Source organism: Cyclopterus lumpus, chromosome 3 (genome assembly GCF_009769545.1).
Source record: "Cyclopterus lumpus isolate fCycLum1 chromosome 3, fCycLum1.pri, whole genome shotgun sequence".
Lineage (NCBI taxonomy): Eukaryota > Metazoa > Chordata > Actinopteri > Perciformes > Cyclopteridae > Cyclopterus > Cyclopterus lumpus.
This window is the reverse complement of record NC_046968.1, coordinates 15,033,028-15,055,899: the sequence shown is the minus strand read 5'-3', so window position 1 is coordinate 15,055,899 and position 22,872 is coordinate 15,033,028. Positions and strand designations below refer to the sequence as shown.

General features: G+C 42.2%; 2 protein-coding genes across 5 annotated transcripts in view; one reads left to right on the top strand and one right to left on the bottom strand.

Moving 5' to 3' along the window:
- Positions 1 to 1,187: 1,187 nt before the first annotated feature.
- On the top strand, positions 1,188 to 10,250 carry atxn1l (ataxin 1-like). Its single transcript, XM_034562526.1, has 3 exons — positions 1,188 to 1,296; positions 2,106 to 3,274; positions 4,238 to 10,250. The coding sequence occupies exons 2-3, from the start codon at positions 2,228 to 2,230 to the stop codon at positions 5,672 to 5,674; spliced, it is 2,484 nt and encodes an 827-aa protein (XP_034418417.1). The 5' UTR covers positions 1,188 to 1,296; positions 2,106 to 2,227; the 3' UTR covers positions 5,675 to 10,250.
- A 1,058-nt stretch (positions 10,251 to 11,308) lies between these two features.
- The window catches only part of LOC117728592 (zinc finger protein 821), a 16,374-nt gene continuing 4,810 nt past the window's right edge, over positions 11,309 to 22,872 (bottom strand). Inside the window, exons 2-6 of one of the 4 annotated variants that reach the window (XM_034529289.1) lie at positions 18,887 to 19,018; positions 18,627 to 18,742; positions 16,849 to 16,947; positions 15,776 to 15,942; positions 11,309 to 14,769 (exon numbers count right to left, since the gene is read on the bottom strand). In XM_034529289.1, coding sequence (XP_034385180.1) covers positions 13,821 to 14,769; positions 15,776 to 15,942; positions 16,849 to 16,947; positions 18,627 to 18,742; positions 18,887 to 19,018 — 1,463 coding nt within the window. In that variant the 3' untranslated portion in view covers positions 11,309 to 13,820. Of the gene's footprint in view, positions 14,770 to 15,775; positions 15,943 to 16,848; positions 16,948 to 18,626; positions 18,766 to 18,886; positions 19,019 to 22,872 lie in introns of those variants that run through there. The other 3 variants (XM_034529288.1, XM_034529287.1, XM_034529290.1) reach the window with 3 other exon arrangements.

Here is a 22,872-nt window from a genome sequence, read left to right as displayed (position 1 = left end):
TGTCTGATTCGGTGAGTGCCCAGAGAGCCACTATGGGAGCATCAGAAAGGAAATGGTGGAAATCTAAACACCCTGACAACCTTCTCGCCTATCAATCTCTTCTCTCCTCCTCGGTCTCTATTTCTGCAACCAAACCAGAATTATATCCTCATTTTCTAAGCCCAAATAACTCTTCTCCAACCTCCTTGATCCCCCCCCAGTCCCCCTTCTCTTTCCACCCATCAATCAAGCCACTTTGACTACTTTACAAACAAGATAGATGACATACGCTCCTCATTTACTAATCCATCTTCTATAACTACACTTCCATCAACTTCATCTTCTTCCCATTCGCTTTCCTCTTTCACTCCCCTGTTTCCCAATCAAGTTCTTACCTTGGTAACTTCCGCCCGCCCAACCCCCTGTGAGCTAAACACTGACTAAGTCACAATGGTTTGCTGTCTTGGCTCCTCAGTGGTGCAATGAGCTCCCCTCTGACATCAGGACCACAGAAAATCTCTACATCTTCCGCCGCAAACTAAAACACCCTGACTACCTTGAATACCATTTTTTTTAAGTAGCTCTTTAGTAGCACTTAAATGTCTCTTACTTATAGCACTTTGTAGTTTGGCTTTCTTGAAGAAATCGTTACTTTCTTGATTCTTGTTGTTCTGAGTTTGTACTCATGGTTGAATGCACTTATTGTAAGTCGTGTTGGATAAAAGTGTCAGCTAAATTAATGTATTTCATTCTCAGCTGCGTGAGCGAGCCCACCAGTACCCTCGACGTGCGCAAAGGTGCGAAGGCCCGTACATCGCTGCTTGTAGCTTTAACTATTATTATTATTAAGGCTGAAGAGGCAGATGTATTAAAACACTGGGACATTTCTTCAATGCACGTGTCACCAGCTCCCCCTAATGTATACCATTTCACAATGTAGATTTGATGCGTTTAAACTCCATTTTTATTTGAGGTTTTGTTTAACTACTGTTGCACTTTTTCGTACGCTGTTAATTATTGAGTAATTGTACTATCTTTTTGAGATGAAAGCACGTGACCTGCGAGTATTGTAGTTAGATGTCGTATGGTGTTGGGGCAAAACATAACCTTGTGTTGCAGACTCCTCTTCAGCTTCTTAATGTAACTACGTTTGTGCATACAAAAAAACAGGAAATTGAATAAACCTAGTGACGTCATCGGCGAGCGCCTCTGCTGGCCTTCGAAATGGGCTCGACTCCTCTGCCTTGATTTCTTCAATTGTCCCTCCGCATATCAACTTTTTTATAAAGAAAAGCCTGTTCGCGATGACATTTGGAGGTACGTCCACTCAACAGCACTGAGCAGCGACATCTTTGATCGGCATTCTGCGCGTTGCCATGTTGGTTGTGAGCAGATGTGCGATGTCGAGCAGCGCTGGAGTCTGTTAATGCAACGTTAGCTCGTTGTGGCTGTTAGCCGTGCAGCTAACTAGCCGGAACCTTTGGGCTGGTGCCCAGTGATGCATCATAGGGAGAACTAAAGTGCCTCATATTACATTATTTATTAACTGAACTCGGCATGTACGAAATGTCATGCTGTCACTTCCCCGTGTTTCCTGGAAAACGATGACTCCAAGTTTCTCGCTAACTTTAGCTAAGTCAGCCACTGAGCTAGCTAACGGTAAACATAGTTTAACTGGAAGGAAACTGACGTGTAACTACATGTATAAAACAGGCGGTTTCTATCTAATGCTGGTCAGGAGTTTGTTCCAGGAACCACGTTTACTGAGATAATTCAATAGCCAAAAAGCAGAGCAGTTCAGTGTTCAAATAAAAAAGGATAACTCAACAGAATGAGTTTCCATGGTGAGAGAATTAACGTACAGATATTGTATATCGCGGTGAAGGTCATATTGAGCCAGTCTAATGGTTTAATTTTCAAATTAACTCTGTCAAAGAGGCTGACAACATTCTCCATACATTTCTGACACATGCAGTATCATCATTTCAAACTTGAAACTAAAGATGATACAATTCTTCATCTAATTTTATATGTATATTATTTTTTTGCCCAGATGTGATGGACCGAACACACCCTGAGAGAGGATTTGAATTGTGCTAACTTTTCACTTTTTATCATTGTTCCAGGTAAATTGGCAGTCGAGGTCAGCCCGGTGATTTCAGAACTGGTTCTTATGCAGGCTGACTGGCTTGCACATTTCAGTTTCTCTGCAGTACAGTAAAGGCACTTGCTTGGTCAGAGGATTGCTATGAAACCAGCTCATGAGCGCAACCAGGAGTGTCTGCCTCCTAAGAAGAGGGACCTCCTAGTTTGTAACAGCAGTGTAGCTGCAGGGACTGGAGGAGTTGGGCCTGCAGGAGGTGGTGGCAGTGGCAGTGGCAGTGGAGCTGGCAGTAGTGCTGGTGGTGGTATTGGAGAAGATGAAGTGGTTTCCATCCAAAACTCTGCAACCAACAGTGACACTCAGGGAGGGACCCCATCTGGAGAGTGGCTGCGAGCTCAGCCAGGGCTTCATTATGGAGTGGATAATTCTGATGGCATGCCAGCAGTGCCAGTTGACCAGTACGGTATGCTCTACAAAGTGGCTCTTCCATCTGTTACCTATTCGCCTACCAGTCTTCACCCAGTGTTAAGCCACATCTCTCCAGCCTACACTGTACACTCCTCTCTCCTGCAGCATCCTGGCCTTTCCTATCCACCTCTTGGTTATGCCCAGATCCCTCATTCCTCTCTCCAGTTTGTTAGTTCCCCTTATGCAGCGGTACCTTATGCCCTACCCCATGGCTTTGTCCCGGGATCATTAATCTCTCCCTCAGGCACCATTCCTCAGCCCCATGCCGTGTCCCACCTTGTTCCCTATCCATCTGTCATACAGGAAGGTGTTGTTTCCCCACCTCCCCAGGCCCAGGTAGCTGCTCATACCTTTGCCAAAGTTGCTTCAGAGCAAGCTGCCCAGCAGCACCTTGGTAATGTAGGAGTCCTGCCCACAACAGAGCTTAGCTCTCGAGGATTGCAAGTCTTCTATCACTCTCAGGGCTCCAGGGCTGCCACTGCCACCAGAGACCCCCACAGTGCCCAGCAGGAATATGACCCAGAGATGAATGGAGGCGATAAAGAGCAGGGAGCTAGGGAGCTTGTACTCGAATCAGCCTTCGCTGCCAGGAATGCACGTCTGCTGCAGGGAGCATCCAACTCTTTAGCCCAGGATTACAGCCAAGACAGAGGCTCCTTGAACCGAAGGCTTGAAGAGAGGAGCTCACCTGGCCAGCGCAGCACTCCAGACACCGACCTGGAGGTGAGACACACTGAAAGACTCCTAATATGACTTATGGCTCCTGTTAATCTCTATTCCCAACTAAAAGCAGTAGACCAGACCAAAGGGCAACTCTTTTAAAACAATCCACATGTTGATCAAGCAATAAAACCTTTTCTGATCATATTAATCTTGAGTACGTTTTGATAGACATTTCAGTTGCCTACATTCTTACTAAATATCTATAGTATATTTGTCTTAACTGTACACCTTCTTACCTCAGTATTTGTAGGACTCAATCGCATGTGTTTATTTCAGACCCTGCCTTTTATGCTGTAGGTAATTGGGCAATCACTTACAACCACAATTGCTACTTTGTGCCAAAGCTACGCTATTGTTGGGTGCATGGAGATGCTCATTGAAGCCCTGGTACCTTGTATGTGATGATGTGCAGGGCAAGGAAAAATGTTAATTCCTACAAAAGTCAAATTGATTCGGTCCTCTGGGTTTGTGCTGGCTGAAATAACTAACAGCTATTTATTTATTTGATCAACCATATCAGGAGAAATGCTAACAATACCAAATACAGACCATTGCAAGTAGCTGCATTCTCTCTTCTTTTTTTTACAAATAAGGAATGCATTTTTTTAAGTTTCACCACAAAATAAGTTAGCGATGTGCTATAAATCACTTATACATGGTTCACACATGCCGCCTAATTGGAAACTCACAAAAGGTTTCTGTTTTCCTTTTATCGGCCTGTCTTTTGGAAAAGTTGAAGCATAACGTCAAAGCATGTCGTGCGTCATTAGAAGTTGTGTGTTTTGTAGTGAAATTGATTTTATTTAGCGCCAGTAAATGAGACAACAAGAAGCTGCTGAGTTACACACACACGCATGCCATAATTCTGTCTGCTGCTGTAGAGAAAATGATTGTAAGCTTAAAATGTGTTTCTGGCAAAATAAGTTGTCTGTCTAACATAAAATTACCTTCATCAAATTTTAGGTGCAGCAGGTGGTTAGTCGTTTGGCTTCCTCCAACTATGGTGGAGTGCGAAAAGAGGTTTCCTTTGCCCCCTTGAACCTCTCTCAGGGTGCCCAGAGAGCCAGAGATGTCCATGGAGAGGGCACAGGCGTGATTTCTGGGCGGGCTGCGTTCACGGCCCAGGCTGTGAGTTACAATGATCCCAGAGTGACCGGCCTCCAGCAGCAAACAGGACAACCAGGCCATGCTGTCATGCTTGCCAATGGGCAACCAGTTCTTATACCCTTGGAGTATCACCTCCAGCATCACCCCCAGCCCCCACAGCAACACTACCTAGGACAGGCTAATGATGCCTCAGCCAGCCATGAATCTACCACCATGGCCTCCCCTAACGCAAGCTTTAAAGCCTCTGATTCTTCAGCCAGAGTGTGCCTCCTTGAAAGGGCAGAGCTCACCACAGCTCAGCAGCAGCTGCCCCCGCAGCCTCCTGTCCAGCCTGCAGCAGATGTGACTCATGCCTTAGGTTCAAGCCTTGCTCCTGCCTCGTCTCCCCCCAACCCATCACACTTCATGAAGGGAGCCATTATCCAGCTGGCTACTGGGGAACTGAAGCGTGTGGAGGACCTCCAGACTCAGGACTTTGTGCGGAGCGCTGAGGTGAGTGGAGGGCTTAAGATTGATTCCAGCATGGTAGTGGACATCCGTGGCAGCCAGCAGAGACCAGGTCTTGTGTCGCTTCACTTTACTGTGGGGGAGCAGCAGAGCAAAGTGACCATCGATGTACCCCCGGAGCACCCTTTTTTTGTGTTCGGGCAAGGCTGGTCGTCCTGCAACCCTGAGCGCACGGCCCAGCTCTACGGTTTGACCTGCCATCATCTGCAAGTAGGAGACGTTTGTGTTTCCATCACCCTGCAGCAACAGCTTCAGCAACAGAAACAACCGCAGCACCATCATTCACAGCAGCAACAAAAACAGCAGAACCTGTCCAGGACTTTGAGCAAAGCCAACGCTACGTCAAGTCACCAGCTCATGGGGCCTCCTGCCCCCCAACAATCAAGGCCTCTGTCTCATTTCAGACCAGACCGCATTCACAGAGAAAGACAGAGGGATGGGGAAAAAGATGCGGTTGATAAGGAGGAAACCACACATTTTGGGGTTGTTGGGCACTCTGAGTCGCCCATCAGATCAAGTAGGACCTCAGCAGAGCATCCAAGGAGCCAGAGCAGCTACCATTTGCACACAGAGGGCTCTACCTTTGCAGGAGCAGGGATTGGAGCAATGCAGGCTGCGCTAGGTTCTTCTCAGAGGCGCTGGTCCTCACCTGGCCTCCAAAGATACAGTATGAAGGGAGACGAAGGGCCACACCCTCAAATAAGCACCACGGGCCACACACGGCCCTCTTTCATCCCCCAGGAGGTCAAACTGTCCATTGAGGGGCGCTCTAATGCAGGGAAGTAGCATCACATTTGGTAGCAACTATAGAGGAGACTGCCACGAATGAGTCTGACAAGGAGAGAAAGAGGAAAAAAAGAGTGCGAATGTAGCCTCAGAATGTTTGAGATTTTGCACACCTAAAATATACAAAAGGTCTCTGGGGAGAAGTTCGGGTTTGGTTCGGTTGTCACTCAGCCAAAGGATACGCGCCCTGTGGTTTCCCAGCTAGCTGAGGTCCAACAGAGACATCGCAAGCCGAGTAGAAAGTATGTAGCGGATGAAATGCCTACCATAGTCCTTGCATTTCTCTTCCTCCCTCCCTCCTTTGTCATCCCCATGCTTGGAGGTTACCATCGCCTTCAGAACACTCTTGCTTCCTTTTTGACCAAACCGTCTTTGGAAGACTAAGGACTACGAAGAATGTGTTTGTAGCACAGCTAACTACCAACTCTGCAGGTTCTGATGTATTTAAAAGATCCGAGCCAGTGATCTTTTACCGCCTCCATTCCTAAGATCCTGTTTCCTTCAAAAAGCATTTACCCAAAAAGGAGAGAAGTTGCTGACATCAGCAGCTTCTGTGGTGATATGTTGGCACTGTTGATGCTAACTGTCAGTGCGTGTTACATTATGCTTCTCCGGCAGGAGTCTAAAACCTCTGCTGTCAGCAGAGATGCTCTCTCCCCTCCTTCCTTTTCAGGAATGAATGGGATCCTCTCAGGCCAAGTGTGGCACGTTGCACTTGTCTTACAATCGAAATAGTGATAAGTCAATCAGTATGTCTGTTCATCAATCAGTGTCCACTCAAAAAATAATCTGATCATACCCTCTTGTTGAAGATGAGGGTCCTAACTTCTAAGTGTGTTTGTATAAATGCCGCATTTTTCGAATGATGTTTAGTTCTCTTTGATAACTAGAGATATCTTGCATTCCAGTATCATCAGTGAGAATATCCATCACTTGGCGTTTAACTTATTCCCACTTCCCATCCTGAGGGACACCGTCCCTCCTCCTCACTATACCTCTAAGCTTTCCAGACCAGACTGGGTGACTTTTAATGCAATTTTAAACAGCGTAATTAACGGAGGAGGCGCGGCTGGTCATCACCAAAGCCACCTGTGGGAATGAGAAGTCAGTGATGAGGTTTGTCCCAGTTACACTTTGCTCAGTGACCAAATTAAAGCAATAGTTCTTTTTACAGTGTGCGGCTGTACTGCTCTCCCCAGGAGTCTCTCGTTGTGGGCTATTTTATATCTCTGGACATCCGTGGTGTGAGATCTGACCCTATTTTAACCCCGACCTTTAAAGGTGATGCACTATTGATGGTCTTCATTTTAATCGAATCTTCAGTATTTCTACACAAGCAATGCATGACAAATTTCTCAAAAAAATCATTGTAGATGAATCTGCTTCTCTGAGTCTTCATCTCACTGATGATATTTTATGTTTTACTCAAGTGCATCTCCAAGAAAGGCTTGACTCTAATTAAGTTGTGATCATTATCTGTTCCGTCTTTTGTTTTGACGTTTTTGGTCCTTCGCTTTTGGACAAGGATATACTTTATCCAGTGTATCTGATGATTGTCTTGTGTTGCACATAGAAAATATCACTCATTGATTTCACACTGACTGTGTTAATAGGAATCACATTACAGGCAATGTTTTTTTATGAAGGGAATATGTTTGAAGTATTGTTGGTGCTGTGTGGTGAAAGAGAAAAAAAACTGACTTGCATTTTGAACCCTGTTTACAAATTAGCCAAGATGAATGCTGCAGTTTCCTCCTCCTGACAGATCGATAACGTTGTCACTGATAAAAAGACAAAGTTGAATTTAAAAAAAAAAAAGTGCAATTAGACCACACATAAAATCATTTAGTTTTATGATCAGACGGCATTCCTCATGCAGACATTCCAATTAAAAAATATAAGTCTTAATCTCACAGTTTCTTTTCTATCATAGATCTTTGGGCAAAACATTAAATATGTTTTTAATATTTAATATTTCCTTTCATTGGATGTGCTCAGACAGAAGAACCAGTCCATAGTTATTGTGTTGACTAATGTGCTGGTACTGCCCATCAGCCCCAAACACTGGTATGTTTATATGTGTCCTCTTCAACTCTCTTCTCTTAACTTGCTGAGTATAGAGCCTGAACCTCTGTCAGCAGGTCTAAAGGCCACGAGAGAATGAGTATCCTCTGGTACTGTCATTAGGAGCAGCTTTAAAGGATAGCTTCATATTATTACTTAAGTCATTCTCATATGCTCATTAAGAGTTATTGTTTTCTGTAATCATTCCTACTGTCAATACTGACTGCACAAAGACTTCTTAATGCTTTTCTAGGTTTCTCTCTGGCCAGTGTGGACAGGAGGAATGAGTATGACTAATAACTCTTTCAGTGTACACATGGAATTAGTGTTGTATTAAAGACTTGAAAAGAATATGAACTTATCTCTTAAAGTGCTTTGCTTAAATTTGACCACTGTCAATAACCCATCTTACCTTCAGAAGATCACCACGTTGAGTCATTTTCATGCTGTAAGCAATATACATAATACCTGAAAACATTTCACGTTGTTGTGGCATTTTCTATGCAGTAAACTCAATGTTGTTCTCTTCATTGTCTTAAGTAAAGCTCTCTAAAGCAGTTGGGCTGATGCAGTTGTTTTACCTGGTTATAGGATTTTTTGCTTTGAGCTCTTTATAGGAATACAAACCAGTATTTTGCTACTTTCTATTTGTTGCTCCGTTGTCCCCACCTTCTTGCGCATGGCACACCACTGAAGCGCAGATCAGTAAACCGTCATCTTCTCACGTTGCCACATGTTTGGAGCCAACTTTCGTGAGACGAGTGTCACTTAAATGTTCACGCGTTTGTCCAGCTTTATTTTGGCATGATCGTATCTTAGGTCGAGATGCATTTGATGGGATTGAAATGTGACCTAACCTCCTGTTGAGTCTCACAGTAGGACCACCCTGCGCTGCCATGAGCCTGTTTGCCCTTTGCTTTACGGAGCGTGTGTGCCATGTAAAGCAGGAATGTTCAACTTCTACCAAGATGTCCAATGAATTTTATTCACATCACTGATAGTCTGTTGCTGGAAGTAATTGCACTAAATTCCCTCCTTTTACAGTGTTTTGAGCTTAAAACTGTTGGTAAATTGAAGAGTTCCAAAATGTAAAGCACACAGAATCATGTAGAAATTGCAGGTTGTGTGTTTCTGTAGATAGCTGTATTTTTTTGTATAGATGGCTTTGATGATGCTTGTTGATAATGCCTTAAATTCTGCTTTGTTCAATGTGTGAAGTTGAAATAATGGAATGCTTCTGTTAGACTTGTGTTCCCTTCTTAGGCTGTACAAGAGCAAATCAGAAATGTCAAGCTTTGACACTCTTGTCACGCCTGCAAGCAGAAATTAATTTCTTAAATTTCAAAAATTCTTCAGCGGCGGGGACGGTGAATTCTCTCTGGGCCCCAGACGCTTCAACCATGAAATCTACAACTTTGTGTTTGTGTGGTGTTTTATATTTTCTTTTCTTTTATTCATGAACTATTCCGTAAAATTTTAATACATTCGTTACTCTCATACTTGCCTTTTTAAATTCCTGTTTTTCAATGTGTGTAAGTGAAGTAAATGGAAGCACGTTTCTGCACTTTTTTTAAGACTATGAGAAGAGTGTCTGCAGCGGAGGGCAATCCATTAATTCCACACACACACACGTGTGTTGTTTCTTTATTATTGTTGCACAAGATCACTAGTTTTTTATCCCTAGAATTAATGGATTGTGTTTGGTGTCTTGTGTTTTGTCTCACAGTCTCTGGACAACTGAATCTAGGTGAATAAATGGAGACGGGCTGCGTTAATCAGATAGCTTTCCATTGGTGGTAATGTAACAGTTTATTCTGTTTCGTGATGTTGGCAGTGGGGATTTTTACTCTGTGTGAACTACTTCCTGTTTGACCGCATTGAACTGCAAAGGTGAATTTAGATGATTGTGGTGTTGCTGATAAGTCAGTTAAATCAGGAGAACGATAACGGTTAAAAGTTTTAAAGAAGTCTGTGTATTTTCAGATTTGATATATATTTTTTGCCACAAGGTGACACTGCTTTTTATGTGATGTGCAACTATTGAAAAACAAACAAAAAAAAGCTTTCTTTTCCTTTTTTTTTTTTTTTAAATGCCTAAATCTGCAAAATATATGCAATGTAAATGTAACATTCAATCCTCAAGTATAATCCAGGTTGTATGAACTTTGTATAGTGAGTTTTAATATCGTATGGCCGTACCAATATGTATTGATCTTTATCAGAAGCCTTAGAGTTGTTGACCGAAAGTGCTCCCTTAGAATACCCCACACCTACCTGACTTTAACAAAGCATTAATATCTCTATTTTGTTGCGTTTTTATTTGTACTGGTTTTGAATAAAATAGATTTGTACTGTATATTTGTACCTCTCTGTGAACTACTTAGGGTGGTTTTTTTGTTTTTGTTTTGCTGTTTTAATTGTACTTTAAGGACACAAAGATATTGTATTTTTACTGTTACAGCTAACTTGGAGACATTGCATTTATCATGTTTGTTAAGTAAACACAATATAATATATATATATATATATATACACACATATATATATATATATATATATATATATACATATATAAATATAAACTATTATCCAACTTGTGTGCTGTTTTTCTTTTGTCGTATTTATTTTATTTTTTCTTTAAGGGGCATTTGTAGGCATTTAGCTGTGGAAAAAGTTTTGAGATCGACTTTTATTCAAGTGAGAATAGTAATACCTCAGTAAAGAATGTAGAGTTTATTGTCACTGATGCATTACTATATAATTATGTTAATACTGCAGCTGGTTATGGGGGAGCTAATTTCACTTACTTTATATATTGCTATGTAATTTATGTACAAATAAATCATGATTATAAGTATAGCTCACAAATATGGTGGTATAAAGCTATGGAAGCCATTAATATACATAATTTGAGTGTTATAAGCAACTGAATATGTAATAACATAATTTAACCACTACTGAAGTTGAAATACCAGAGTATATAGGATTGAAATATGAAATGTACATGAATTTGTGGTTTGAACCTTTTTTTATTTCTAGATCCTTTAAAATCAATTAGCCAAATTCTGATCTCAATATTCAAGTCGAAAACAATAATATAAATAGGACTTTAATTTATCTAGTTTTTTAAATCGCATTACTTGACATAACCTCAATGTCAATCACTGAATTTCAGATAGATGTTTTTTAAAGTAAAATATTTAAATGCTGTAAAATCAGTGGCATTTAATGTTCAACAATACAAAGTGATTCATTTCACAAATAGGTGTTCAGTTTCTTACAGTATTACATTTTCTAAAAACTAACTCGCAGTGACGAAATATGTGTATCTGTGTCAAACAAAGGGAAGTGACTCAGGACATTGCCAGTGCAGTAAAGTCAATGTTTATTTGCATTCTTTACCAGCTTTCATCACGGTCTGTACATCTGTTAATCCAGTAACAGAGGATGGCATCCAGTCAGAATACATTGATATCTCAGCAAGCATGAATGTTCTTACTAGCAGTTTAGCTCATTCATTGGACCTTGATCAGAGAGATTTGTTTTGTAAACATGGACATTGAGAGAAAATCCTGATAGAATTAAAATAGAAAGGCCAATTTATTTATTTTTAACAACATTTTTCTTTTGATTCAACAGTAAAAAAAACAAAACAGGCAGGCATAAACTAACAGAATACACGCTCATATTGAACCATTCTAGGACAAGTGCAGTTTCACGACATGCAGTGCTTACCTAACCCACATACTGAAAGTACTGCTTGTTAAAGACCAGCATCACTTCAGAGTTCAGAGTACTTCCTTCACAATAGTATGTCAGACCACAGACGCTGCAGTTTTCTGTCACGTTGGTCCACTGGAGGACAAAGGTGATCACAGCAATTTCAAAGAGTAACCTCTGAGAATACCCAGTATTCATAGTCTGAGAGAAGAGAGAAATAAGTGACACCTGAAGCCTCTGTCGAGAATACTGATCTGCCCTCGTTACAGAATGTCATGAATACGATGGCAGTGAGAAACCTGTCGCTTTCATGTGCTGAACTGGGAAGCGAAAACACATCGAAAAACAAAGCGTCTCTGGGAAAGTCTGCTCAAAACGGTTTCCATTACATCGTCTGACATGCTTCTTATGGACCAGGGTGTCGTCTCCAGGCTCGGAGCCCTCTCACTGAGTTAAATTGCCTGAGAAGCAAAACTCTTTGCATTGAAGTTTGAATTAAAGTTGCATTCTGCATAGTTTCAGTGAAAAGTGAATTAATTTCCGTTGAATAAATAACATCTGTTGCATAGAGGTTTGATGCACTCTGAGGATGTCAGATGTTTTTTTTCATTTGATGCAACAAACAGCCAAGTAGATTGACTCTTGTCTAGGAGTGACTCAAACAGAACCAGTTCTTGTCCTCGTCTCCGATATTCGTTGAAGAATATTTCAGAAACTACTTATTGACACTAAAAGTTTGCGTCTGGGAGCAGTGAAGTCAAGAAAAGCTGGAAGTAAACCTTACAGGCAGGCAATTAAACATGATATATCCCGACATGGCCTCTAATTTAAACATTAAAACAATTTTATACCACAGTAGGTAACAAATAACCCTAAACATTTTCACAAGAAAAATATATTCACATCATATTGCATAAATATGTGCTGGAATGAGGTTAATGAATATAGATTAATAAAATCTCTCTCCCAGTATGGGCTGTATGTCATGATATTAGCCCCAGTGCTCAGTAACGGAAGGGAATTAAAAATAAAACCGGTACAAGAGTTTAAAATGAGTCCCTCTGTCATATGAATCAATAAATATCTTTCATCAATTCTCCTGACATGATATAACTTCACCTCAATTTAAGTGGTGCAGGTCACATATATTGAAGGTACTGTAGCTTTACAAAGCATGTGAATGCTACACAAACTGCATGCAGACAATGCATTCTCCGTGTACGATCCTCAACATGTTCATGTTGTAATTTACTCATCGTCATCTTTGTGGGCAGAATTCAAGTATCATATTAAGAACTGTTTCATTGTGACTATTTAATGGAACATTTTAGCACAATATTCCTAAATGTGATGAGTCCAAAATATAGAAGAGGTAACTAATGTATTGTACAGTACAATAACAGCAGCAAAGACTGACTTTTTTTACGAGCCAAAACAAAAAGAAGCTCAGTCACAAAAAGTTATAAAAAGAAATCCCATTGGCAAAATATTCAGAATGTAACAAGGTAGGAAAAAGAAAACAGATTAAAATATTGGCAAAGAGAATGTAAAGAGGCAAATGCATCAAGTTGTACGAGCAGGTGAGTGGGAATGTTGCTCAACACCGGGCGTGTTCAATAGGACAAAACATTCTTTTAGTTTATCTGTTAGGAACTAAGAAACATTATATTTAGACCTGGGAATTTCATGTGGAACTGGTGCGTTTGTAAATCAGTTGCTCCTGTGAATGTTTGTGTCCTATTAAAGTGCCTGAGTGATAAACTAAAACAGTGGGAACCCACCTGCATCCTCTGTAGTAGTGTACAGTACATGAAGAGCTTTGGAAGCCTGGAGTTAGAGCGCAGTAAGCCACAAAACAGAGGCGCCAGCTGAGGTAGTAGAGTTTGACAGAAAATGAACTTCCCACGGTGGCAGCTTGAAGGGAGGTGTAGCTACCAGTGAACACGAGTCACTGGGCTGGCGGAGTGGACCAGCAGGAAGGGGGGCTGAGGCTACAAAGTCCCCACTCCTGTCACCGAAGGTCCATGTGCAAAAAGATTTCTTTTTTTCCTCAAAGGAAGTATAGCCGCTCCTACTAGAATGAACTGTGTTAAATCTGCTGACTAACAGATAAATCTCTTTACAACATGCTTTTATGTCATCATCCATACAATATGAAACATTCTCAACCCTGTTCCCAAGGTTTTCTAAACTGTAATAAATTAGAAATTGAAGTAGTTTTTGCTGTATTTAACAAAGCCGTTTGTGAAGCTGGAGGAAAACCTAGGAATGGTTCACTGTGACCATGGCAGCCGGATGGCAGAGGTTAATGGTGCTGCTAGAGGCCAGTGGCTTCCCCCGCCACCCTAGCGGCCTGGACCCTTTAGGGCAGCTTCATGAACAGACCGTTCTCAATGGAAGGGACAGGCATTGGGCAGGGGAATTGAAAGAGACTCATGTCTGCGGTGAGAGCGGCCATGGCAGCAGGATCATGCTCTATCTGTGTCCTCAGAGCAGGGTCAATCTTCTCCAGCCGTCGCTTGATCCTCTTCGCCTCCCTCTCGCGGATCAGCCTGGCCTGCCTCTTGTCTGGAGTCTCGTTGGCCCTCTTCATACGCATGGCCTCCCTGTCTCTCTGCAGCCTGCGTGCCCGCTGCTCCTCGGATTCCTGCATTCTCTGCATGCGCTTGGCCTCGCGGTCCCGCAGCCTCCTCAGTTCCCTCTCGTCTTCACTCTCACACGCCCGCTTGTTCTTCTTCGCTGTGCGCTCGCGCTCTAGACGGTGCATGCGGGCCTCCAAGGGTTCATTCTTCCTGCGCAGAGCCCATTTACGCAACGGCGACTGCTCGTCCACTAACTGCTGATAGGCCACGCAGCTGTTGCACACCAGCAGCACTCCGGCAGGATACACCGGCATAGGGCTCAGGATATCGGGGATGGGAGGAAAGCCTGAGGAAGAGGAGTTAAGAGCATTGGGGATAGATACCAGTGATGGCCCTTCAGAGAGGAGGCTGTCGGGCAGTGAGGGAAAAGAGGGTCCCTGGTCAGGCCCCACGCATGGTCCAAGGCCGTGACATGGTCTGGGGCCTTGACACTGGCTCTGGATGTGGGCTGGTCCCTGGCAGGTACGATGGGCTTGACATAGGTTGGGATCGGGGTCAGGGGCTTGACAGGGGTGAGGGCCCTGACATGAACTGGGGCCTGGTCCATGGCAGGAGCAAGTGCCGTGGCCCGGGCTGGTCATAGGGCTGCTGGAGAGGGACATGGAACAGCTGTCCCCTCCTTCGGAGACGTCCATCCTGGTTGTGTCGAGGACATCTTTAAGCTTCTCTCTAAGAAAAGACACAGTATTAAATAGCTGGTCATACAATGTATGTGTGTAATAATACATCCCCTTATTTATCTGGAGGCGTTCTTAGAAGCTGTAGATCCCTGAAACAACATGTCCTCTTTCCTTTATCTGACCCCATGATTTATACGTACTGATGCGGTTTTACTTGTAGTAACACCCAACAAGCTATAATAGCTTGTGCTTTCCTTCTTCTTTTCTCTGCTTTTATATTACAGCCTCTCACTTTCTCCTTCTGTGTGTTCTGACCTCGCCAGTGCTGTTTAAATCCAAAAAGGAATGGTAGTTGCTAAGCAACACACTTTTATTTTCATTAAATCTGTCAATATGGTTCTCCTTGATGTTCAGCATCCTGCCTTATGTCATACTTTGAGAAAACCGCTAATACATTGTTTGAGTGTTAAATTTTCACATAATTTTCATAACGTACGGTGCACAACATTTCATAGATTTGACAAATAGAAAAACAGTCAACCTAAGTATGTCTTTTGAAGGAGTGTGACCTGCAAACGCTGACATCTTTTTGATTTGTTCACTGCAGTATTTAAACATGTTTTTCCTACTGAATCAGTGATGTCTTTTGCCTTTTTATGGTGATAAATGGATCTGCCGAGGTGACTTAACCCTCAGTTTAAATAATCCATGAATGAATCAAAAACACCAGCAGTAAAACACTACGAGGTAAACACTGCATATTTATTGTGATTTATGTCATAAACTGTGGAAGCTGACATTCTACTCAAATTTCTTTAAAATATCTAAATAAAAAAATAAAACAGTAAAAAGCAACTGACTTGACATCTATCAACTGCTTAATTATTAATAATATGCAATATATTTGAAGTAAACCAGAGACACTTTAAGGGCATTAATAACGCACAACATCTTTAACATCGCATCTAAAATGTATCGATACTAATTTCTTTAAAAGATGAAAGCAATGTGCATTAAAGACCTGAGACAAGAGATACAGGAGAGATGAGCCCAACCTGTTAAAGTTGTTGGTGTCGGTGAAGCGTGCGCCACACACAGCACAGTTGGAGAGGCGGTCCTCGGAGTGGATGAGGAGATGCCGGCCAAGCGAGCCAGGAGAACTCAGGGCTCGCCCACACACTGGGCACACATAGCTCTTGCTATTGCTCATCATGGCTGTGTGCTGGTAAAGACAGCAAAACAAGATCACAACAAGAAACTGAAAAAAGGGAACAAATTACAGCTCCAACATTTAAAGATATATTTATACAATCATACAACATATCTTAAACTGAAGGGGATCAATCACAAATACTGAATTAATATCTGATAAAGAAAACATCATAATACTTATCTTTGATGGTGTGGCCGTAATGCACAGTACTGTGCATGCTTTAAGCATGTTACGACAAAATGTTTTGGAAATAAAGTCTGGAAATGTGGTCTTGAGACCCAAGAACTAGTCTTGCAACTAATTACACTGTTATGAGCCATTGTGCATACGTTCCACACTCGGTTAACGATGCAAACACTCTTCCAATTGCTGAACATTTCAGTCACAGAATACACACTCATTTTTTAGCAACTTTAAGTGCAATAACCACAAACTGCCTGACATGCACAAATACATGCAGTGTTGATTGTTTTAATTCTGAAAATGCTGAAGGAAGTAAGTAATAAATCAGCTACTGAATATTAAGTGAGACCTCGCGGCTATTGATGAACACAAAGAATGAGCTTGAAAGGTGTGGATTACTGCAAAATTAAATATAAAGACTCTGCAGCATGTCTAAAAGGGAGCAGGAGTGACCACTTACCATTAGCAAATATAGCAAATATATAATAATCTTCAAGATACCTGGCACTGAATATACTAAAATAAGAGTTGGGTTACAGGACAACGTAAGCACTAGATCAAGTCAACACCTTCTCCCTCAACCTGCATTTCACTGAAGTACTGATGCTGTAAGCTACTGAAGGGCTTTAGAGGCGATGACTTACCACTAGCATATTAGAAACGGACTGCAATAAAGCGAGAGCTGTATTGTTCTGAAGCAGATCAGGACACGTGAGGCAATGTTGTTCTCACCTGGTAGACATGGGAAATGAGCTTCTCAGGGCTGCTGAAATCCAGCGTGCAGAGAGGACAAACAAAGTTGTTGCCGTGGTCTGCCCCTTCCTCGCTCTCCTGAGGAAAACCAAGCAGCATTAAAACACATATCAGGAGCGACAGTTCATATCCTGACAACTACAACCTGAATCACCAAACTGACCAAGGCAGAACCGATTGTAAACATAACATGCTGCTTGGTAAAAAAAAGAAGAAGTGATGCAGAGACAATTCTTTCATGTTGAGCCTTTGTGGAGCCACTACTCGCCGCACGTTTCCAGTTGGTGGCGATGTGGCGAGTGTGTGAATGAGCACACACACTCTCACGAGCCTCAGTGACTCACAAACAGTGACACGATGCGGTGTGCCGTCACAGATGTGACTCAAGTTGAAATACAGAACATCTTCAAACAGAAGGTCGTGGCACCAAACATATCGGCTGATAGCGGCCCACGCAGTTCTGTTCAAGCCCGTTCAACTGGAGTGCTGCTTTTCTAAATAGCATCGCCGTATGTTTTGGTTTACAAATGTCACAAGTTGTCACACCCAACAGAAGTGCTAAATGATTATTATACATATATTGGCTTTGCATCAAAACATGTTTGAGCCAATTTTACTCATTTGACACAAATCTCAAGAAAGTAAAATGTTGTTAAAACAAATACAAATTAGAATCTAGACAAACAATAAAAGGTAACCAATTAAATGTGAGATCCGTGTAAAAAAACTAATCACTGTGGAGTATTGTTTGTAGGCCGATATGACAAATAACAATATCAATATGTTTAGGCTATGCAGCGATATACAATCTATAACGCAATAGCCTCGACCGTATATTGATCTAATGTTCTCTCTGAGTTCCTAATACCAGATATGCAGACTATATTTGTGTCTTGAATAATAGGGAGCATCTGTCTGTATGTCTGAAGATAATACCTGCGTCTGTGTAGCTTCAGAAAATGTACAAGTGGATACTGAGAGAGGAGGTAATTGCTCTCTCAGCCTAAAACTCTGTTAAAAGGTGGATTGTACCCATCATTTAGGAGCTCTATTGCAGAATGTATGCAACCAACTAATCTGAATTGGTTGAGGGAATACAGCTCATATGACATTTTAGACACATAATAATGTTATGACACTATCGGAGTGATACCCTGAGGTGGTGTACTGTCATTTGGAAGTCAGGTTGGTCTTGGAAATGTATTTCTAATTATTAAGTTTGACTAATATTCAAATGAATGAAATAAAATATGTATCTGAAACGCAGTTTTGTTTGACAATTGATTTTATTTTATTTCTTTACATATTTTGAATACTAACTGACTTATTGAATAAACGTGATATTGCCCATCACGTTCACTGGAAGTTTTATTTTATTTTGAAGTCAGTTCTTACACACTCCCCTTAAAGCCTAGTTCATACACGAACCACAGAACAACATGGAGGCTAGTTTGAAGTGGCTGCCATCTTCAAATACAGTGTTCGGATTAAACACGCCTAAACTCGCTTTGGCACTTCACTTCTTTTTGCTCTCTCCCATCTTTTTCCCGTCCCCCGCTTCTATTCAGATCCAATGTTCGCAACACATCGAGTACATTTGACATATCGCCCGCCCCTATGCCAAAGCACCAACTTCACAGTGCAGTGGCCTCTACTGTGACATATAGACAGCATTCAAACCAATTGAAGATGAGGCAAACTATTGTCAAAGAAACAAACAATACCACTATAACCAAAAAGGGGGCACAATCTCTCACCTCTTTGACTCCCGCTCCTTGTAGGCGGCACTGCGTTCTCTTGGTGGTCATGTGGTCGTCTGCAGAGGTGTTGGATGAAGAGTCTTCACCGTGGTTGTCAAGGTCACTATCGCTGTCTTCTATGGAGGCAAACACAGCCCTATCAATACAGACAGACAACAGAACACAGAGCAGGGCTTACTCTCACTAACACCCCTCAGTCCGAAGACGTCCCACAGAGTCCATCCAGTCCTCCCTTTTCCCGTCCTTCCATCTTGTACCTGAGATGCTATCCTGCTCTTGTACGTCCTGGGAGTTGTTGCTGCAGCATTCATTGTCTTCGATGAATTCGTCCCTGCCATCCATGTTAATAGTGTGCTGAAGTCCTGTGATGCCTGAAGTGTGGAATGGCCCTGGTGATAAATAAAAAAAGACAATAGCAGTCAGTAAGATTTCCATTGAGCACAATAAACGAGAGTGACTGATGTGGGTGGGTGATATGATGAATATAAATTTGACTAAAATCGAAGATCTTGTCATTACGTGGGATAGATCTTTTGACATCTGGGTGTATTAGACCAATTTTTTTAATGGAAAATGTATGACTCCACGACATAGCTATATGGTACCCTTTATTTAACACTCAAATCATAAGATGATGTAGTAGAGTTGGATGGTGCAAGACCCTTCTATCATTTCTTAAGAAAAGCGTTGGCTGTTGATATGACAATGAATGAATAAATCCATCAATCAAATGAACCTGGTGCGACAGGCTAAAGAACTGGAAATACACAATGACTTTTATGTTTGCAGTTGTGTGTAGAGCACATGAATGGAAGACCAAGCATAACGATCAAGTTTCACAATTTCTAAGGCGGTTCTTGTTTGACAATGTATGTCACACTATAAATGCACATCGTGACAGGACCCCCTCTTCAGGAATTGGTTTCACAAAGAACATGCTTCTAAAAATATGTTAATTCATAATATTTAAAATATGTCAATACATTAAATCTGTTGTCAAACATAGGCCACCCTTTGACTCATATATTGTATTGCGCATGAGTGCTTTATCTCCATAGCAACAAAGAAACAGCATCTCCTGTCAGAGCATACCATCAGAAGGAATTCGTTTGTCAACCCTATTAAGATGCGTCTCGGCTTCTGATATCAGAACATTTAGCAATGTACGCATAGAATGAGAGATTTCAATCACACAAAACGGCAACAAAGGTGAAAAAAACAGCACCAAATAGGGCATTGTTTCTACAATTCAAAATGTTTTGACTTTTGGACTCCACACCAGACGTGGAACACACAAACATCTTTGCCGACGAGGCTGCATATGAACCATCTGACAGTGAAACGTAATGAATGCTAAGCCAGCAAGAGAGGCACACTGACATACGTGCACACACACATTAACCTAATTTGCATCCCAACCCCCACTTTTTCACACAAATATACACTCACAGATACATGCTAGCTCTGTTTGACCGCCGTGCTGCAGTCCCACGGGGGAAGCAGCCTGCACTCCTTCCTCTAGCTAACTGCCTTGCAACTCAGTGTGTTTCTCTCTCTCTCAGTACCACCCACACACTGAACAGCCTGGCTCGCCCTCTGTCCTTCCTGCTTGTATGTAGCTCTGACTACTTCCATATCTATACCATTACCTCCGAGGGGGAGGATAAAGCTTCATACCATGACAGCCCATATGTGGCTCATTAAACTCATTGTGATGTCACTATTTGTTTTATAGCTTTGTTGGTTGCGGGATTCGGCTAAATCCCTTCACCTTTCTTATTATGACACATCATCATGACCATGCAAAGTACCTGTATTTGACGACCAACCCTGCTTCACACGTTTGTTGAATGATCTTTTGGCATTCACACACACAAGAAAATTCCACTTCAGATCACTAAAATTGATGACACCTTAAAATCCAATTTTCTTTCTCTGTGTGCGCTCTCTCCATTAGCACAGATCAGCGATGGGGAAAAGATCCCGACTTCAGTTACCTGAGACTGACAGAAGTAATTACAGCCCTCGTCACAATCCTGAGCTATTGCGCACATGCACGTGTGTGCATGCACAGACACACACACCCCCTCTCTGAGTGTCTGAGGAAAGCAGACGTATAACCGTGAGGTTTGTCATTCTACTATTAAGCTACTGGTGAGAAGTTTGTATGTGAACACAGTTTGGGCACTTTTCTCAAAGAAATGACAGCGTCCATTCGCACGAGTAGAGCGGGACGGAGTATTGAACTATGAACTACTACAACAAGCTGGCTTCACGACACATAGCCAATGATTGATGTGTGAGAGATACCCATCCCCCCACGGCTAGGGCTCTGTCTGTACATCTGTCTCTCTTCCCTCCCTCCCTCCCTCCCCCATCCTCCCTCACTCAGTCTTTGCCACTGTGATGTTATCTCTGAGTCTGTGTGTCTGTAGGCAGGAGGTGACGCAGTGTCTGACTGAATCCAGACAAAGAGACAAACTCATCAGCCAACAGACACACAGAAGAGGGAGAGAGGAGGGGGGAGGCAGTGGGGGGTGGAGGGGTAGCGCGCAAAACAAAACAGACAAAAGATAGAATGCCAAAACTCTACTCAAACACTAAGCAATGGGGGTCCTGATGAATTCAGAGCCCCCTCCTTCTCCTTCTCAGCCACCATCCCCTCTGAAAACACACATGCAGACACACAACTCCGCCTGAATCTGCAGGAAGTGCTGGGGCCCCTGTCTTACATGTACTCATACAGGAGAATGAGGATAGTGGGCCAGACATCTGATCAATTCTCAACCTGATTAACTGTTGACCTAGTATTGGAAAGAAGAAGGTGAAGTGATAAACCATTATTTCTCTACGTTGAAGACTTTCTCTGATTAGTTTCGCACCTGAAATTAATCTAAAGGCTCCTCCTAGATAATCTCAACAGAGAAGTAATACTTACAACCTGTCGTTGGGCCTTTGATCTGGCCACAGGACTACACTGCTACCATGAAAGCACACAGGCATCACAGATAATCAAGAAACATTTGTCCTGAGCTAATTTGGGAGAAAACATCTTAAATCCAAGTTCAGAAGCATGACAGAAAAAACTGTACTTTTAAAAGAAGTCCCGTTTCCAAAGATTATGCACCTATGCACATTTACTCAAACACTTTGAAACAAGCTGCACTGTATTATAGTCAACTATTCAAAACAGAGTTTTACACAATGTTTATGGCAATATTTGCACTTATACTGTTACACATACCGGTCTATTTACTGTCAACCTGAAGGACACATCCACTTTTTTGTGCTAATCCACCTCCAATGCTAATCAAGTTTTATATATCATGCTGTTCTTGTGCATCAATCTCAAGGAGGAAGACAAAGCTGGAAAGACAGCACTGTTGTATTATTGTCTGGAATCCGCCTGCCAGTCAGACTGTCTCCATGCCTGTCTGGTCTGTCTGTCTGTCTGTCTGGTCTAACACTCTCTGGGGGGAGGACAGCTCTGAGCATGCAATTCATACCTCACAAGAAAAGCCGGGTAAAACAATCAAGACAAAGCAGTGGAGAGGAAAGTCAATGTACAAAACACAGTGCCTGAACTCAAACACCAGTGACACGGTGTGAGGGATGGCTTGTCAAGTATACAAAAATTTTTTAGCATTCGTCACGGCATGAGGTGCTCTAACGTACACGCCAACATGACATCATCTCAGGCCCTCCTGAGCGGGTTCAGCTCCCACTCTAGACTCTGGTCGAGGCGCTACAGAGGAGCAAATGAGCTCGCAAGGATTATCGCAGTCAAAGTGCAAGATGCATTTCCACAGCAGTTTAAACAAACTATGTTTAGAAAGGAGGGCTGCAGCAAAGATAACTTTCACAGATTACACTGGGCCATCCCCTTCTGTGGACTGAGGCGTGTTTAATTAAGAGGTCTGCATTCTGTCCACTGAAAAGAAGAACCAGGGGAAGAAGGCCAAAAGCACAAAGAGGAATAGCCATAGCTTATTCACACCAGGGGTCTCCCCAGTATTCCTTAGTTTCAATTTAGTTGATGTTGTATGCAGGGAATAAAATTAGCACCTGCCTCCAGCCAAATACAAGGTACATGTTGGCTGTGCCAGGTAAACAGTTCAGGTCACCTGCCACCAATGCAGATGGGTTTCCCTTATATCAAAAACATATTACATGTTTCCACTTTCTGGTTCCACTGATTTAGTGTTTACAATTCTAAAGCGTTCTACATAATTTCCAAAAGGAG